The 19,418-nt window shown below is 37.6% G+C and overlaps 1 protein-coding gene across 1 annotated transcript in view; it reads right to left on the reverse strand.

The window, feature by feature from the left end:
• Positions 1 to 18,396, reverse strand: part of LOC116734597 (steroid hormone receptor ERR2-like) — a 49,213-nt gene extending 30,817 nt beyond the window's left edge. Inside the window, exons 1-3 of the mRNA XM_032586087.1 lie at positions 17,915 to 18,396; positions 4,809 to 5,224; positions 457 to 573 (exon numbers count right to left, since the gene is read on the reverse strand). Of these exons, the coding sequence (XP_032441978.1) occupies positions 457 to 573; positions 4,809 to 5,224; positions 17,915 to 17,964 (583 nt within the window). The 5' untranslated portion in view covers positions 17,965 to 18,396. The remainder of the gene's footprint in view (positions 1 to 456; positions 574 to 4,808; positions 5,225 to 17,914) is intronic.
• Positions 18,397 to 19,418: the final 1,022 nt, after the last annotated feature.

Raw genomic sequence — 19,418 nt, forward strand, 5'->3', positions numbered from 1 at the left:
GAGAGTAAATTTCATACAAATTGGATTAAAAATTAGAATGCTTTAAAGGTAATTGTTTGTCCTCAAATTGATTTAGAATCATTTGAATAAGGGGGACTGACAACTTTTACAAATCATACTTTTCATGTTTTTATTTATGAAAAAAAAAATTAGGCATTGTTTTCTTTCCACTTCACAATTATCCACTTTTTTGTGGATAATTACTAGAATTTTTTCAAATAAAATTCTAGTAAAATAAATCAATTGTTATTATATGACAAATTTTTGAAATACTAAGGGATTATGATGCCTTTGCAAAAAAGTAAATAATATTATCATGATGTTGCTGAAAGGAATGTTTGCACCGGTAAAAAGCAGATGTTGAAATAGTTTTCCTGAGTATTCAATGATTAAATTAGGCAAACAAAATCGCACCAGTGAAGAGAATATGGTTAAAAAGTGAGTAATCAGACTCACCTTCCTTCAACATGCCAACTTTAAGACATTTCATGAAACGGCAGGCCTGGCAGGACTTTCGTCTCCTCTTGGTAATCTCACACTCATTGGTTGCAGGACAGCTGTACTCGATGTTTCCTGTTGAAGAAAAGGTAGATCAGTTTACATATACCTTAGAAATTCAAAAAACAACATGCTTTAAAACAAAGTACAGAATATACATCTAATGTCATGAAAGAAAACAACAAACCCAAACGGATCCCATGTGGCATCTTTGTAGAAGAAGAGGGTTTCGGAGGCATTTGCTTACAAACCAGTTCCACTTCAGCATGATTCAAAAACACAATTAGCTTCTATAATGCAGGAGTTATTTTCTAAAATATTTTCCCTTTATATAGAGAATGAATGGACTAAGCAGCTGGACTATCTAAGGCTCCTGTATCATATAGCAAGCCTAGTCTATTATTCAAGTCTGTCTTGATGGGTCTTGGCTCACTATGAATATATCTTCTATGCAATTTAATCAGTCTGATTCAAAACAGTCATTACTGAATTTGCTGCAGTCAATTTTTCTTTTTTTTCTGAATTAATATGCACCTAAAAGCTGATATAACTCCCTAGCTTTCTATGACTCCAGAGTCCATGACTCGAAGGCCAGAGATGTATCAATGCTACCTAAATACAGCAAACCAGGTGTTGTGGGTTGCAGATCTGCCAGAACCACATACAACCACCTCTACAGCCCCCCGCTCTAAAAAACACATTCAACCCCCCGTCGGTCAAGGAGAAGGTGCCAACATTTGTCAGAATCCTTGGCATAGATGGTGCCGGCGGGGTCACGAGCACAGCTAGGGGTCCAGGGACCCATGCCAGGATGTTGGCAGGGACTGCTGCTGGATTTAGGCTAGGTGAAGTCTAATAAACAGAGAGGCTTTAGCAAAATGGGGAAAATCTTCTTCACTCCAGCACTCGTGAACAAACACATGCTGCTTAGTGTCTCTATAGTGGCATCTAGTCTCTGTATCTCTTTGAAAACTGATTCGGAAACATTTTTCTAGAGTTGCTTTAATTAGACGCAAAAGTTGAAAGTGGATTTTTCCAGCATTGTATTAGTCATGAACCACAAAACAGCAGGATTCAGATCAGTCAACCAACAATGTAAACTGCCTAGATAATGTAATTTCCCAAGATAGTGTGAGACACCATCAAAACAACTTAAATATGCCACAGAATAAATGGTCAGTTTATCGCAAATACACAATTAACATTCCCTAAAACAACTTTAAAAACATCCCAGACACTTATCTATAGAGGTAAAATAGTTAGAAGGTTTTGCAGTGGAAGGGTAAAGATGTTGGTGCCATCGTAAGATAACAGCAGAGACACAATCTTTTCAGGACAGAAACCAGGAGCTGCACAAGCCTACTGACAATCACTGTTAGTTCTAGATTAATGCAAGGTAATAAAGGATTGACTAGTTCTAATAAAGTTTTGTTAAAATTCAGTTAAAACCTGATAATCATCACTCACTTCACTATACCATCACTCAAAATGTGATCTTTGACAACCGATTCTTCTGATCTATGGATGCATTTCACCAAATAATGAATATTTGTATTTAGAACAAGTTAATGGTAGTAAAAGCATACTAAAAGCAGATTTCAAGCAAGAGCTTTTTAATACATGTTTTCCCCATTCTGTTGGGCAATGTGTTTTACAAGGAAATTTATTTAATCACAAATGGAACAAAAAAAGTCTTCAGCACAAATAATCCCAGACTTTTGTTTAAAAATGACTGCTACTCATTGAGATAGCTAAAAAAGAAAAGCACTTTCTCCAAAATTACTTAGACTGCTTTCTGCTGCAGGTAAGATACTGGATAGTAATATATGCCCCACAAACCCCATTTAAAAAAAAAAAAAAAAGTCTGATCTCTGATATTTAAATTTTGCGTGTAAACTAATTTCTTTTATGACAAAGACATTTTCTCATATGTTAATGTGCTTTTTAAAAAACCATTAAATTAAAATGTAGTCTTGCTTTTATTATCATTATCATTTAAAACACATAATTCCTGAAAATGAGAACATGTCTATCGGCGAGTTTTACTTCAATAAATTAAGCTAAGATAAAGCAAAAAGAGAAAACACTCCTTTGTTAATTTTTCCTCATAGTATTAAAATAACCTTGTTTGCGCATGTATGTGTGTGTTTGTGTGTGGTGAAGGTGGGTTGTTGGACTTAAATTGCCCATGTCTAAAAGCTCACTGTCGGCACACCCTCTTAGTAAATCAGGTCTTGTGTCCACCTCTATTTCTCAAAGGACATTTCAACCACTCTAATATCCTTCCTTAACCTCTCTTATTTTCCCCCTAAATGTTGATATATTATTATGCCATGCTATTATCCACGCGCCCATCTCCACTCAAGCTGGACCTCTCCTTGTTCTCCTCCTTTACTGGGGCTGGGACCCCCCTCCGTGATTACCATTCCATTAAAGTGGCTTCTCCTTTCTGTGAATGACCACGTCCCCACCGTCCCTTGTCCCTTTGTGTTTATTTAGAGGACTCCTCGATGCAGACCCTCCACTGTCTCCCATCTCTGTTATTGCCACTGCAACACGTGCTTGAGCTTCTAATTGACCCCCGTCTCCTTTTCCCCTTGCTTATGGGCTATGGGGGGGGGAAGGTCCGAGGACAAAGAAGAGACGTGCACCTCTGTTCTCCTTTCTTGACTTTTCTTCCAATGAAATGCCTGGCTCTTAATTACAGTCACCCAACACTGATTGTTATTGACTGAAACTCCCGTGGCTCAGGACGAATGACGGACAGATTAAGCTCGGTACTAGCCTGTCCTCCACGAAGGAGAGCAAGTGGAAGGAAAAAGGAGAGAAAGGACAGTAGAAAGACGGTCCTTACTATACTGACGGTTAGACTTGTTCCACCTAAATCATAAACATAGTGCTTCTTTTTATACTTAAAATGATTGGAACTGAACGTTGAATTAAACAATGTAAAAGGTGGGGATTCCTTAATCTACATCTACAATTTCTCGAGCTTCGGTGCTAGCTTTAGTCTCTTAACCTAAACTAAGGTTTAAGAAACATGTGCACAGTTGAAAATGCATGTATTTTGACCTGAATGTCATATATGTATATATATTTCTGGAAAACATTAAGAGACCACTGCACTGAACCCCATTGAAAACCTCATGTTTATTCCACCAAATATTGATTTCTGAACTCTTCCTGAGTTAATAAATATTAACTTGCTTTTTTTTTTTTGCATTATTTTCATTTGGAAAAAACTGAATCTCTTTCATAATTTTGGCCATTTTTCATCTTCTGCAAATAAATACAACATTTTTGCTTGGAATTTCAGAGACATGTTGTCAGTAGTTCATAGAATAAAAGAACAAAGTTCATTTCACTCAAACATATAGCTATAAAAAGTAAAATCAGAGAAAATGAGAAACAGGTTTCTTCCTGTTAAAGGGAAGTTTTCCTTTCCACTTTCCCAACATGCAACAGGATTACTGCTGCAACAAACTATCCACTGTCGCTACGTTGCCACTGCGAAAGATTGAAAACTTTTTACCAACTTCACGTCATTGTTTTATAACTAATGTAAGATGATTTATTTTTTTCTTTTCAATTAATGAGGTCACATACAGCTATTTAGTAAAGTTGATCTATAGCTAAGGAATTGTGCTGTGCCTTTAAGAGGAGCTGTTTCCTTTTTCTTCCGTGTTTTTTTTTAGGAGGGCTCGAGACGGGTTCAATTCCGGTCCTCAGGCCCCCCTGCCCTGCATGTTTTAGGTGTTTCCCTGCTGCCACACACCTGGATTGCATCTATGAGTGATTAGCAGGCTTCTGCTGTACTTGATGGCTGCAGAACAGGTAATGCAATCATTTGGATCAGCTGTTCTGAAATAGGGGTACAGCTAAAACATGCAGAGCAGGGGGGCCTGAGGACTGGAATTGAGAAGCACTGGAACATGAAGGTTGAATAAACGTGTGGACAGCTACGCTATTCTCTATCAGTGTTCTGCTCTTTCTCCACTCACGACTTCCTATTTTATGGTAACACAGATTTACCCCGCATAGTGTTATACTAAGATCGATCGGGAATGTATGTAATTAAATACAATTGACTACATCTCTATATAAATTGGATTGCATTTGAAAAATACCTGGAGACAACATCTGTTGAGCATTTCTTTCCCATTTTCAAGGTTTGTCTAGTTGCTTATGCTTTACTTGGTCTGTTTATGTCTTACTGCCTAGTGAGGGCTCAACAGGAGAAAAATATTTTTTCACTCTAAAGCTGCAGCTCACAGGAGTCTGTAAAATCACAAAGAGACTTTGTAAAATACCTTGTATCGTCCTTTTAAAAAAGGCTTTGCAGGCCTCACAAGAGGCGACGCCGTAGTGGTACCCTGAGGCAATGTCGCCACACACCAGGCAAAGCCTCTTGGGAATGGCATTGAGCATGTACTCGCACTTAATTGGCGAGTCGTCCGCCATGCTGCCGGAGCACTCCTCATAACGGCGTAAGCACGCACTGCCGCCACCGAGCATGCCCGGGTTGAACATTGGAGGTGAGTCCAAGATGTGGGAGCGTCCGCCACTGCCGTTAATGTAGCCGCTACTGGCGTCTGAGTTGCCGCTGGGACTGTGATGGCTGCCGGTGTCTACGAGTGAGGAAGACGGACTGGAGGGCTCAGTTTTGACGTAAGAACCACAGCTGGAGGGTAGATGTCGGTCGTCAGTGGGCATTCTGGTCAGCAACCTGGAGAAACACATAGAGGGCGACACTTGTATGGGTACAGAAAAAAACATACTTGCAGTTGGATTTATCAGGTAATTTTCTGAATCGCATCAAAAATTAAAATGTCTTAGATTAAAACAACAACGATGTGCATCACTAAACTGCAGTAGAGAGAAAAAAAAATCCCTCCCTGGCTTTCAACCATCATCAGTCCATCATTCTGCGAGAAATTCATCAGCTGGTTCATCTGAGTTTGATAGATTACGTTACACAACCATTAATGTGCAGGAATGCCAAGCAGAACACCGACAGAGCCCATTCCTCTCAGGCAAAATAGTAACTAACGACCATGTCAACAGATGCTCCATACATCTTGAAAACAATGCCTACAACTGGCCGTCTGCCAGAAGCAAATGAATGAATGAACGAATGAATGAAAGCTTAGAAGGCTGTTAATGGACAGAGAGAGGTGTTGCACTCAGCATTTGGGGGATTGTGGGTAATAGATGACCAAATCGATAGTCCTGGTTATTTTGCCAGCGGATGGTGCCAGATTACTGCTGCCTCGGTTGGAAGCACTGGCCTGAGAAAACATTGTTGTTTTTCATCTTATTCAGGGTTCCTGAAAGTCTTAATTAAAAATTTAAAATGATATATTTAAGCCTTAAAAGCCTTTAAATATGTCAAGATGTTTCAAACTATGCCCTAAATTACATAGCTACGTCCTAAATTTATTTGATTGCTCATTTATGGCTTTTTACTTTTCTTAATTTTATTCCAGGCATTTATATATTTATATAATCTGTTATTCTACTCAAGGATTTTGTCTGTTATTGTTTTGACAAAACAAGGCTCAGGACATAAAACAACTCTTTGGGGAGAGCTATATTGTCCTTTCTACCATTTTCTCTGTGAAAGAAAATGCATTATTGTAGTTTATTTCGGAACTTAAAACTCAAACATTTGAGCTATTTTATCCATTACCAGCTTTTTCTCCACAGGAAAATATAGAATAAACGAGGCTTGGCTTAAAAACAATGATTTCAATACTTGAATAAGACCTGACATCTATAACATATTGAGTTAACCACTCCAGAGCCAAAATGACCAGCTTAAGATGAAAAAGTTACATTTTCTGTGTGTTTTAACCTATGTAGTAAGGTAAAGGTGTGTGTTCACTGCAGGAACTTTTACGAGGAGACCCTTTACCCACGTCATTTCCTCTGCGGGAACCAGAGGTATTATGGTCACCAGAGCTGACCATAGTACCTGCATGTACCCCCAAACCTCCCCTAGCAGGAAGGGAGACTTACTCTGAATTATAGATGACGTTTTGTGGTGGAAGGATGCTAAACTTTTCATACGAGTGAAATGTTCTCAACATTTTGTTTCCATTCTCTCCCAGTTTACACTCCACAACAATGCGTGTTTTTTGAACCATACAACAAAAATGATTGATATTAATTTGCAAACACACATGTAAAGTCGAGATCTGAGCTTAATTGCCATAGCGTTACATTCAAATGCATTTATAAATAAATTCGACCTATTGGAAAGATTAATTAAATCAATTAAATGAAGTGCAGACTTCATCTTTCTCTGAGAGGGTACACACTCTGGTCAAAGCCCTGTCAAATTAGTCATGTTAGAATATTTTACAGCATTTACGTTTAGTCCAAGACTAAAACACTAACAGCACATGATCATGAGTTATGAACTGATTGTAAGTAGAAGCAGACATGCTGCAGTTTCTGCAGTTCTGCTTATTACGGCTAAAGTTCCTTTGGGACATGTAACACAGGTTTTGAGCCATAAAAATCAATGGATTGTTTTAAACTGCTACTGGCTGAAACAAAAACAAATCTGTGAACTAATCCACTTTGCTGTAACTGGATATTTTTAACATGCGTCTCCTGTCATTGGTTATTCATTATAGTTACTCTGAATTTGAGAGTATGTATGGTGTGGACTGATGTAGTTCTATGTTGTTGTAATTTGCATAAAACAACAGATGCATTGTTTTTATCATGTGACATTGTTTTATGAATGTGCTATTCTTGATTGAACATACTTAACTGATTAACCTTGGAATTAAAAGCAATTTGAATTCTGTTTGAGAATATAACCGCAGTGAAACATTCACACAATTTCTTGCGATCACATGTAGATCACAGCCTCAGGTCACCTCAAAGGTGAATAAACAGGAACTTAATTTCTGCATCAGCAAAATTTATTTACAGTTCATTACAGTTAATTTTTTTAATAAGGTCAGAAGAAACTATAGAAGATTTGAATGTGACTATGGCAGAATAGTTCAACTGCTAAAATAATTTTATTTACTGGAATTTCTTTGTCTTTGCTGCACAAACTCTGGAGTCAGTGCAGTTTATTTAAGCTGCTGTAGTTATACTTATTAGCAAAATTTTGAGTGTTTTTATATTGTTACACAATAACATTTGGCATTTAAACTGTAACTGACCTGCAGCAATCTAAAGTTAATGCTATTTTGACCTTAATCACATTATGGACTCAGTTATTTAAAAAAACTCAAAGAGATGAAAATGAATCGTGTAAAAATAATAAACATAAGTTTACATAAATAAAGAAATTTTTTTATTTTATTTGAAGTGACAAAGTCTGTCAGTGTATATGTACAGAATATTCGGTAATAAAATCAGGCCTGAGCTGGAGCTTGACTCTGTCCAAGTTTTTATTGCCACATTAAAAATGTCAGCTGCACAGTATACCAAATCACAGCGATCACTTCAATAAAGTTGAGTCCCAGAATTGTGATGGCAAAATGTTTCCTGGATGCAATACCTAACAGATTGTTATAGGGTTTTGAATTATATTGTATATTTGGACATTTGAGTGAACTTTCCCTGTCCTTGAGCTTAACACCTGACAAAGATTTTAGTGACAAGACTGATGAAAACCTGGCTCAGACTTCAAGAATATGTCATACAGGGGCAGGAGCCCCACCAATGCAAATAGGTTTTAGGGGACCCCCAAATTGTATTTTATGATTGCAAATTTTCCAAACATTAGATTTTAGAAATGTCCCCCCCCCCCAAAAAAAATAGACCTACCTCCAACCAAACCCCAGTATGTCAGATGTAACCATGCAATTCAAGTTTGACAAAGTTAGCAACATTTTGGGTCCTTCTTTAAAGAGTAATGCACTTTTAGAAATGTTGTTGTTTCTAAAAAGCTGCTTAGAAAGGACAGTTGCATAAATAATTTTGGTCATTTTAATGTGGACAAGCCTTAAAAATCTTGAAGTCAGTGTCTGGCCGCCTTCTGCAATTTGCATGAAAGAAACTTTAGTAGAGGGACCAAACAAACTCTAGGCCATGCTCCCACATCCTGCTTAATCAAGGACTGAACGCCACCAATATCATTATTGCAACATTCAGCAGTTGCATATTTTCCTGCATCCTTACAAAAACTCTTTTGGCTAAGGCAAGGTATATTCTTTTGATTTCTTTTTTTTATTTTTCCTAAATGCTCTTGAGGGTTGCCCTCTGTTTTAGATCTGGTGCTAATGGTAAGGGATGTCCTTTTCCTCTTTGCATTAAGTCACTAAGTCTTCAGGCTCTGACAGCATAGAACGTCTCTTAAGTGCTAACGCACAGAGGATGGAAAGAGGGATGAAGGTAGCCTCCCTCCCCTCAAGCCCGGATCGGATCTATCGATTCCTCCGCTTCCTTCCTGTTTAAGATGAGGCATGAGAAAATAAACCCCCCCCTCTTACGGATCTCAGACGTTCCTTATGCATTTTTAATTAGTCAGGACTGTTAACATAGTGCGAGATGGAGCGATACAACATTACGTCTTCAACATGAGGCCATTGTGGTTTATAAAAGATTCACAGCACTCGTGTTAAATCTTGTTGAAAATCAGCATGTGCTTACAGTCAGTTTGGAGGGCAGATTTTTTTCCCGTCAGAGGGAGGTGCAGAAAGCGGCGTGGTAACAGTTAATATATCATCACAGCTAGATATGGGGGGAATCCCTATGGAATAGTACATTGTGGCGTTGGTAAAAAGTAGTTCATTCCACACTTAGCACACAGCAACGCTGGGGAGATGTTTTTTGTTACGTTTAATGGAAATTTCTAATGGGTCCTTTCAGATCTGTCCAAATGAAATAATGGCACGAACCACCGATTCGCACAGACAGAAATAGGTACGTAGTTTCATAATTTGGTTTTCTTCCTCTTATTATAAAGAGACATGGAGTTCTTAAAAGTGTAGCCTGACCCTCCTCGATGTATCCCTTGGCAAAACACACACACACACTATCTCAAACGCATTGCACCTAATATCTAATAGGTTGGTGTGTGCTCCGCTGCACAGAAAAATGGTACAAACAGAGCAGACAAGCAGGACTCATCAGACAGACGTGAAGGTCACCTGCCTTCTCTGTTCTGCTGCTGTGAGACGGTCCCACTGTGGACGCAGCAGACACGGGTTTCCGTCTGTCCATCACACGGCAAGAATGAGACTTCACTACTTACGGAAAACCACTGAGCCATCCAGACAGCTTAAAGTTAGCAACACGAGTCAGCTGTGATTTCTTTTCTAGCCCAAAAATTCCTCAGCGGGGCACTTTACAAAAACTCTAATGTTTGCGTATGTCAATTATAAACCAATCTAATTCTGCAACTTTCGACAATAAATTGACATCCAGAACCAAAACATACATGTTCGAAAGAATCATCAGCATGTGTTTATTGAAGGTATCCTAATCTTACATTTCCTCACCAAGGAAACACGTGAGTGTCAAATTTGGGGTTAAGCTTGTTGCAAGCAATGCAGCGTAAATCTCTGTGCAGAACATACAGCCAAACATGGAAGCACACAGAAGCAAGGAGCCATGCATGAAATTAGTTCATTAATCTTTCCATGATAGGCCGTCCTTGTTTGGGGCAAACTCTATCAGCTTTAAACTGAGTAGCCCGAACCACAAAACACATAGATTACGCCGTTAGTCCATGGTATCAGTGTGTCCGGGAAATGAATGGTCACGCGTGGCGAAAGGCGGGAAGGGTGGCTGTGCATGTCGTCTGGAGAGTTAAGCAGGGACAACAACACACAGGGGTGATGCGGGTATTCGCATCATAAATCAAGGTCATCAAAAAAATATAGGCGCTCACACATAAAAGTAAAAAGGTCATGAAAGGGAGAAAAAATATTTTCTTGTCTTTACCACACAGTCTAAGTCTCCTTTAACAGAGGAAAAATATATAATAGAATTAAACACAATTTTATTTATAATACAAATTACATAGATATGAGCTTGAACTATTACAGAATAAAGCATTTAGCTGAAGTGAAAGGATTAAATTTATAGTTATTGATAGAAAGCACAAAATTATATCCATAAGAAGTCCAGATCAGTCAGAAAAATGGAATGAGAATTAGAATTTAGCTCGAAGTATTCACACCCCTTGCATTTACAATTATGTTAATCTAATCTAGAAGTTTCTCTCTGAAGGAAATGAGATCTGTAAATATAATAAAACAACGTAAAAGAAATATAAAAAAACCTGTCTAGTTTTATTTACATCTTACTATATAGTGGCATGTCAAAAGATAGTTGAACATTTATTGACGAGCCATCAAACCTTTTATATAATTGCTGACCTGCTTATTGCATGTTTTGACCAGACATACCTTTTTGTATATTGCTTAATTTTTAGCTTCCTCCACAAATTCAAGACTGAACTCTGGCTGGGCCACACCAAAAAGTTAACATTATTTTCAGTAAATAAAGCAAAAACTTTCAACCTAAATCTCCCAGAGGTAGGAATTTTTTTGGGGGGGTTAACAGTACACCTAATAATTGAAAAACCAAATGTACTGCTAAAAAGAAATGTTTTAAGTCCTTTTGAGAGATTTGAGTGAGAGGACTGTAAGGTGAGGTGTGTTTCCATATTTGAACTTGAGAGTGAGAGCTTGCATCAAATCAGAGACGGTAAGCCAGTGAAGGAAGTGACGAAATGGTCTGATATTTTTGTGTTTTCACTCTCATCAGGATTCTCGCTGCAGAGTTTTGGATGTATTGGAGTTTCACAACGAGTGTGGTACAGTAGTCAGGAAGCAAAGCTGTGGATGGATGTGGTTTCCTAAGCTTAGATTATACACACTACATTTAATTGTATTTAAATTTAAGATTACTACAAAAAGAAAGTGTAACTTTAGAAGATTTCTGAAAATTTTAGCATATTTTTCAGAATTTAAAATTTTTGTTTAATACAGGAGATCTTCGGGTTTCACACTTTGAGCTGTTAAGAAGTTATTTTAAGTTTTTTTCATCTTAAACCCTGTACTATTTATTTACAGTGACTGTGTTAAAAGCTGTACTGAATGAGCGCCTTACGTTATTTAAGCTCTGCTCCTCTGTGTCTACTTTATGATTTCAGAGGGAAAATATTTGCTTGCTACGTTTATATTTGATGCAAGTCTTTTTTTCCAGCACAACTTTACGCCAAGAAAAGTTTTCCTTTCGGGAAAATGAAGGTGCTGAGTCTCTTATTCTGACATTTTTGGGGAGCTAAAATTGTTTAATGGAAAACAAACTAGCATAAAAGAAAATATGTTTTTGCACTTTTTAACAAAACAAAAGGCAAATATTTATTTATAAGGAAAATACATCCCTGGATCTTTGTAGTGTATAAATAAGGTGCAGCATTGTATTTACACCTGGAAGTGCATGGAGAATTGGTACATTTGAAGGTGTTATTTATAATTTTTCTGTTCACTAATTAAGTACTTACACTTCTATTTGTTGGAAAAATGTCCACTAAGTCTTCATATATCAGAAGAAAAACTACACATTTATTTAAAGCACATTTATTTGTACCAATTTTACAAGAACTACTTTTCTTACTTTTTCATCCTGATTTATTTTCTAATTAAATATAAAATTCTTACTCTCTTCTTTACCAGCCTGCAATGGAAACCTCATATAATAAAACTTATTTGAGACATTTACTTTGAATATCACCCTAAAACTGAATATTAAATAGGAGTGTTAAAGATCCGTAAAGGAATGGAATAATGTTTGCATCAGTTTAGCATAAATTGATACATATATGTATCCTGTGGTTGTTCTTCCATTAAAAGCCCCCCTGGGCAAACCTTTTTTTTCCTGCCGCTCTACAAACAATCAAACACAGCACACAGTCTGACAGCAAGAAAAGTATAAAACAGCAAACGTGTTTTATTAGAAACGTTAGGGACTGAAATCAGAGAACAATCATATTTTGCTGCTAATGGAGAATTTCAGTCTTCTTTTCCTAAGGGCTAATATAAATTACAGAGGGAAGAGTTTTAAATTCAACAGAAAATAAGAGAATTACAAAATGACTCCTAAATTATGCATCAATCTAATCTAATCTTCATGTGAATTTTGTTGAAGTCTAAAGAAGTGTTAAATGCATGTTTGACGCATTTACGGTGTAAAAATAGTGGAAGTTTTTAGTTTTCATGCAGGCAATGAGTAGAAATTTTATTTTCACTATTTGACCTGGAGATTGAAGGAAGAGTGATCTTGAACTTATTAATTACAAATACTATTGAAATATAAATTTGAAATAGTTAATTTGATCCAGATAAATACTTAAAAAACACCAATATACCCCTTTAATTTACTTCAAAAATTCTTAAAACATTAGTGACCTGCAGAGTGTATTTCCATACATTTCTTATACTGTATACGACCTGGGAATGGGCTATTCTTATTGTCTGGACTTGTAACTAAACTGTGGAATATTTGTTTGAGGCACAGTTGACACTTTTTATCCCTTTGTTTCCCGCCCCCAGGCCTATACTGCCCTGGGTAGAAACCTGTCACAACATGTAGCTGCACAGACTGACTTGCTAGAATAATTTAAAAAAAAGGATCTTTGAGTTTCGGTCTAATTCTCTCACTTTCAAAGTTAGTATTTTCCTTCTAAGTTCCTAAGTCCCAGCGGTAGGTTTATACCGCATTATTGTACTTTGTTTAATTTTCTGCGTCCCCAACGCAAACACTCACATGCACGAACACGTAGTACACAGAACCTCCAGCATATGGCCTCCTCAATGTCACAGCCACGAGGAGAGATTGCATAGATTTCCCACATGGATGATGTCTCCTTACCTGGAGTATCAACCCCCCATCTACATACACATCCAACCACCTCGAGGAAATTGCTCTCTCTGCAAAGTCAAACACACCCCTAACTGCCTTTTAAAAAGAGACAGAAGACGGAGGTTGCAGGGGTGACAGTGGTGGTGGAGGGAGGGGGGGAATAAACGACCAGAGACTTAAGCCGTCATTGGGAATCAGAGGAGGACTCATGTGGGACAGTTACGATATTGATTTCATAAATAAACAGAGATGGCCATCGATCCTAATGTTATTTTGCATTTCAATTACTGCCCAGAAACATAACCTTCAAACGTCTGCTTCTCCACAGTAATAACATCCACTGATAATCACAGCCGAGTCTTGTTCGGCACAAATTGGCTTTTCTCTCACCCCTCCTTCCCCTCCAGCTTTCCTTTTTTTCCTCCTTCTTCTTCTTCTTCTTCTTCCTCTTCTCAAATGTGTAAATGACACAACTTTGCATTTGCCTAATGGTATTAGGGCATGGGCTGAATTTCAAGCGTGACTCGAGCTCATACAGTAAGCGCTCCGGTCAATTGACACAATGCAAATGAAGGTGGTGAAGAGGAATTAAGTTCACAATGTGAGACCTCGCAAATCTACAATGAGGCCCATTAAATTAAACATCTCGCCTGAGTTACGCTTCATGATTAGACAAACTGCTTCATCTCTTCTCTGTGTTTGTGTGCTAATTTCATTTGATCAATAAAACAAACTCCTTCTAAGAAATCCTCTCTGAGCATATTGTTCAGGTTTGCACTGAGGAGTCACTGCAAAAAAAAATGCATAAAAAGGAGGTGGCGGCATCCATCTACATCCTCATGAATTCAAAGTCCTTGACAAGCTGCCTAAAGGATATATCTATATCAAGGGGGGTCATGACATGTAATGAAGTTATTTCGCCTCTCATACCATCACTGTGAACCAATACAGCTTGGCTGTAGCCGCGTGTTGAGCCATTAATAAACAAGCTGGCTGTGAAGAAAATACAGCACCAAGATTAAAAGTTTTTTTTTGTTGTTTTTTTAAAATTCTGGCCATTTCTTTTTTGAATTCATGAAAATTAAACTTCTTCTGATGGCAGCAGGAAGAGTTCGGATCATTTTTGTCCACACACGATAAGCGCAGTATAGTCACCGTGTCCTCCATCCTACTTAGTTTTACTTTGAAATTAATTTTAATTTCCTTTTTTTCATGGTATACCTACATTTTCAGTAGTTGTCATAAGCTTTATTAAAAATGCGGAGATATAATTTGGCTTTGGTAATTTTTTTTTCCAATTCTTTCAAAGTTATTATTTTCTATGTTAAAGAGAGATTTCACAATATTTCTTCATTAGGGCTCAAAACTGCAGTGTAAAGCATTTTGTTATAGAGAAGGACTTAAAACCATGACCATTCTCTGAAGAGATTAATCACATTCAAAGACACTACATCATATAGTTTCCTCTTTACAGTTACTTTTAATTGAAGAAAAAAGTAACAGAAAAATCACTTCTTGTGTAACTGTCTTTATTTTTACCTAATTTTAAGTCCAAGCATATTCATACAGGTAAATGTATATGTTTTAATTTTACTGACATGCATGTTCTGACTTAAAGTAATATTCTGAGTAGCTCAGTCAAAGTCCTGATTTGATTCTGAGAAAAAAAAAAAAATCTGTGGAGCGAACTAAAGATTAGGGTGATGGTCAAGAGGCCTCTGACCACAGAAACTTGAAGATAAATCACCAAAGTCTCAGTAGAAACTTGCAAAAAAAAGGTGGCCAGTGTTTATTAGAATAGTTTGATTGCCAATAAATCTTGTCAGAAGTGCCTGTATAATTTCCTATCAGAAACAGACTTCTTGGTTGAATGAAAATGATTTTACTCTTTAAACTGCCAACAGTATGAATATCTTTAGGCTTAACTTTTCAGGTAACATTAAATCAAAGCCGCTAAGTTGTTACACAGCTTCCTGCATCAAGAGGTTAAAATGCAGAGTTGTTGTTTAGATTGTTCTAACGTTGCTGCTAGGGATTTTTTAATTATTTCATTATGATTTTATATATATTTAATTATTGCAGAGAAAAGGTACTTATGAAACAGTAAAAACTGCTCTAATATCCATAATTATTTTCTATCATTGATCATTTGTCATGAATTGTAACAATAAGACTAATTTCTCCATCTCCTTCATATTTGCAACCCAGTGAATTCACCGTTTTCCCTCATAGCAACATGCGACAATAGGAAATATTTGGCTGCAGTTTTTCTAATGTATTATTCCTAAAACATGTCAGAAAAGCAAAAAGCCACATGTCCTGCTAATTGGGCAAGAAGAATGTAATAAAGTTGACTGAAATCCACTGCCCCCGCTTTCTTATGTTGCATTAAATGTTTACATGAATTGAAATGTTTTCTATTCATTCTACTTTCAGCGGAGGAACGAACAACATTATAAGTGCTCGTCTTAACAGACACTGTCAGGTGTCTCCACAGCCAAATTTAGATCAGGTTGGAGCGCGATGCTTTGGTCTATTATGCATTTGCAATTCACATATTCATGTGTGTAATTGTGATCGTGTAAAAATGTTTGAACGCTTAAACATTCCAGTTTGTGAAGGGAAACTGAGGTGAGAAAGGTGGACCAAAAATAAATAATGTGAGCAAAGAGAGTGGTAAAATCTGAAAGGACTGCTCTTCAGTTGAAATTAAGCTTACAAATGTTTGTTCATTTCAAACAATTGAAAGTTAAAAGTTTCACATAAAATAAGCAGAAGTGCTCGGTACTAAAGGAACGTATTGATTTTTGACTGAAACAAGGGTTAAGGGACGTTTCAGTTTCCTTCTCTTCAGTTATTCCCATGAAGCTCTGATGCACTTTTTATTTGCTGTTCCACTGCTTCTGAAGAATATTTTATTTTTATCAATTAAAAAAACCCCCAACAAGTTCATATAAGTTCAGTTAAGGAGCAGTGGAGGAACATGCTTGTTTAATTAATAGATACTACAGTAAGTCTGAGAACTGGACCGCCATCAGAGCTCTCACCTCCGGCTACCAGGCAGGTCGTCTTACCAAAAGTTCTCGGCTGGGATTAATGGCACTCTTCAGAGCCAAACCGATCCCAGCACAGCTCTGTGTGTGTGTTGCCGGTCGTGTAGATTTTTTGTTTGCAAACAGTCGAGCAGCTACACCACATTCACGTCCCGGTGGTGAAAAATCTGGGACAACGTAAATGTCATGCCAAAAGTTTAATTTACTGCTTTAGAAAAGCATAAGAAGAATACATGTTGTGGAAGAAAGTAATATCACACACAAACACACACCCGCACACGCCTGCACACCCCAAACAACAGAACAATGTCAGAACATATTATGAAGTATGTATGGTGTTTTTTCTCATTTACATATATTTTTTTTTTTACTTGGAACACATGCACAGCAATACATGTGAACTTACATTTTGTTAAAATGATTCAAATAAATCACAAAACAAAACTATAAAAATCTACAAAAAAAGTTGAGCATATTGTAAGTGCAAAAGTTTCTCTTCCCTTTATTGGGTAAACTACACCTTATATGACTTTGCTGACTGAATTAAGTCCAACAGCACACCAGAAAATATATGTTTTGCTAATGCTGTCAACAGTTTATTGTTTTTAATACTAAAACATTTTTATGTCCTAGAATGAAAAATCACAGGTGTGTTTAGATATGCACTGATCATACTTTACTACAAAGTAAATTAGCAAAAGCATCAAATATTCAACTTTTTAAAAATGAATCCAAAGAAATTGCCCTGAAACAAGCAGCTCTTTGTGAATAGAATAACACTTGGGTCATTTTTATTTGTCATGCTCCAGCTTGGTATGATTAAAGCAATGGAAACAACTGCCAGTCAAATTTAGAGCCAAAAAATATCCATTTTATTTATTTATTTTTTCTGAAAAAGCTTGTTTCTGGGTGTAAAGGGAAAACAGTATTAAATTCTTAAAACTGTTTCATGCTGTCTGATCTGGTCAGTTTTAAAGTGAGGGCAGAAGTGAGCAACAATTTTAATCTTACATTATCTCTCTTTTTTATGAAGTTTATTTAATCCAGGATGTTCTATCAATCCTAAACAACACCAAACCGTCAATCCTGTTGTTTTTTTATCGGTGCAGCAAAAAAAAGAAAAAGCCCTTCAAAAACTTTTCTAGTTTTTCCAAACTTAGTTTTTACTGTCTGTCATCCAAGCTAATGTGCAGCCACAATGTGTTCTACCAGACTACATGTTTACAGTGTAAAATAGTATTCAATAAATGCTCTGAAATGTTGCATCCTGAAGCCGAGCTGGACCGTTCTGGTGCAGCCGTGCATCCCGGACTCCCTGCAGACTTTGCTGCTGCAGCTGAGATTTCTGACATCGGATGTCCCATACAGAGACGTACTCCTCTGTCGGAATGCTTACTTTAGGAGCCAAGTTTTTTTTCTTTTCTTTCTGTCTTGTAAGTAACAGTTTTGATGTTTACTTTGTTGAAAAGTACTGACACAAAGAACAAAGGACAGAAAGATGAGTAAAGAGGAACACTCACTGGTTGTGGTAGCAGAGGGGATCTGGGATGCACAGTTCAGAAACATCCATCAGTCCACATTAAGCATTCCAGGTGTTGGAGTAAAAAAAAAACAAAAAAACAATGAATGAAGAACAACAGGACGAACAGCTGGAGAAAAGCTGGAAGAGGAGATCAGCTCCTCATATTGTCACAAATTAGGGTCTCGCCTTGCTCCTTCCTCCAACTCTCTCAAAGTAGCAAATAAAAAGGAAATAAATCTTCTTCCTTGGGTCACGAAACTCCAGTCTGAACAAGTGCTGAACATTCAAGATTTCTGAAGAGGAGGAAAAAAGTGAAGAAAAACAGGAAAAAGCAAATGCAAAGAAAAGAGAGGGAACAGGGAATCAAGGAGGAGAGATGGATGGAGAGACAGAGAGAATAAAAAGATGAAGAGACAGATGGATGGAGAGCAGCAGCAGCAGAGAGAGAAGAAAGCGTGCTCTCTGGCTGAGTAAAGTGAGTGAAGCGACTGGGTCTCCATTGAAGACGATAGGGCTCTTTAAGATGAGGAAGGAGTGGTTGGGGTGCGCAGAGCTGAGGGTTATTGGTCGGTTTGGGGAAGGATGTCCTGGAAGCAGCCAATGGGAGTGAACGATTACAGGACTGAGATGGGCTAGTGGGCAACCAGTCTGTGTCCATTCACAAGGGAGCAAAACACGGGCAGACCCCCTTAAAATAGATAGATAGATAGATAGATAGATAGATAGATAGATAGATAGATAGATAGATAGATAGATAGATAGATAGATAGATAGATAGATAGATAGATAGATAGATAGATTTCAGTGTTTACACATTGCAGGGATAAGCATGTTCACTGAGGCTGACTTACAGGTCTGTTTACTTGGCTTTCGAGGGCTCAGAGTCAGCTTATAGAGTTAAACTGTTCCCTTTAGTCTTTTATCCTCTCCACCACAGGTCTGGCTTTTCCACCGCCTGCCCTCGTTTGAAGCAGCAACAGCTGCTTCCCACGGCACTTCTGCGATCTGTGCAGGGGTGAAAGATCCACCAATCCTGCAAGAGGCAGGATTCCCAAATAAATAGTGATAACAGCCTCTGAAGCTGACAGCACAGAAGTTTGAGTGGATGTTTACGTCGGCTGTGTGGTGCGGCGGCCATCAGAGGGAAGCCAAAGCTCCGCGGCCCAATCCTCCCAACCCACTTCATCAACCCACATTTTCCTGATCGATGCAAAACCCATCACACGCTCTTATTGATTATGGTGTGCCTGTGTCACCAGAAGCCTGAGGACAGACTCTGTTTCCCTTCAGTCTTTTAAATAAAAAAAAAAGGGAATTATGAATTTGAATGTTTTCTTTTCATGTCACTCCATATCAGAGTCACTGGACCAAAGGGCGATTGCTTTAATGACAGAACTGCGCAGTCTGAAATAAAACATGATCAATATTTTGGCATTCAGTGTACTTTCCTGCAGTAGAAAACGCAAAATATTCCTGCTGATCTGATTAAGACATCCAGACGT

This window comes from Xiphophorus hellerii, chromosome 15, assembly GCF_003331165.1.
Source record: "Xiphophorus hellerii strain 12219 chromosome 15, Xiphophorus_hellerii-4.1, whole genome shotgun sequence".
NCBI lineage: Eukaryota > Metazoa > Chordata > Actinopteri > Cyprinodontiformes > Poeciliidae > Xiphophorus > Xiphophorus hellerii.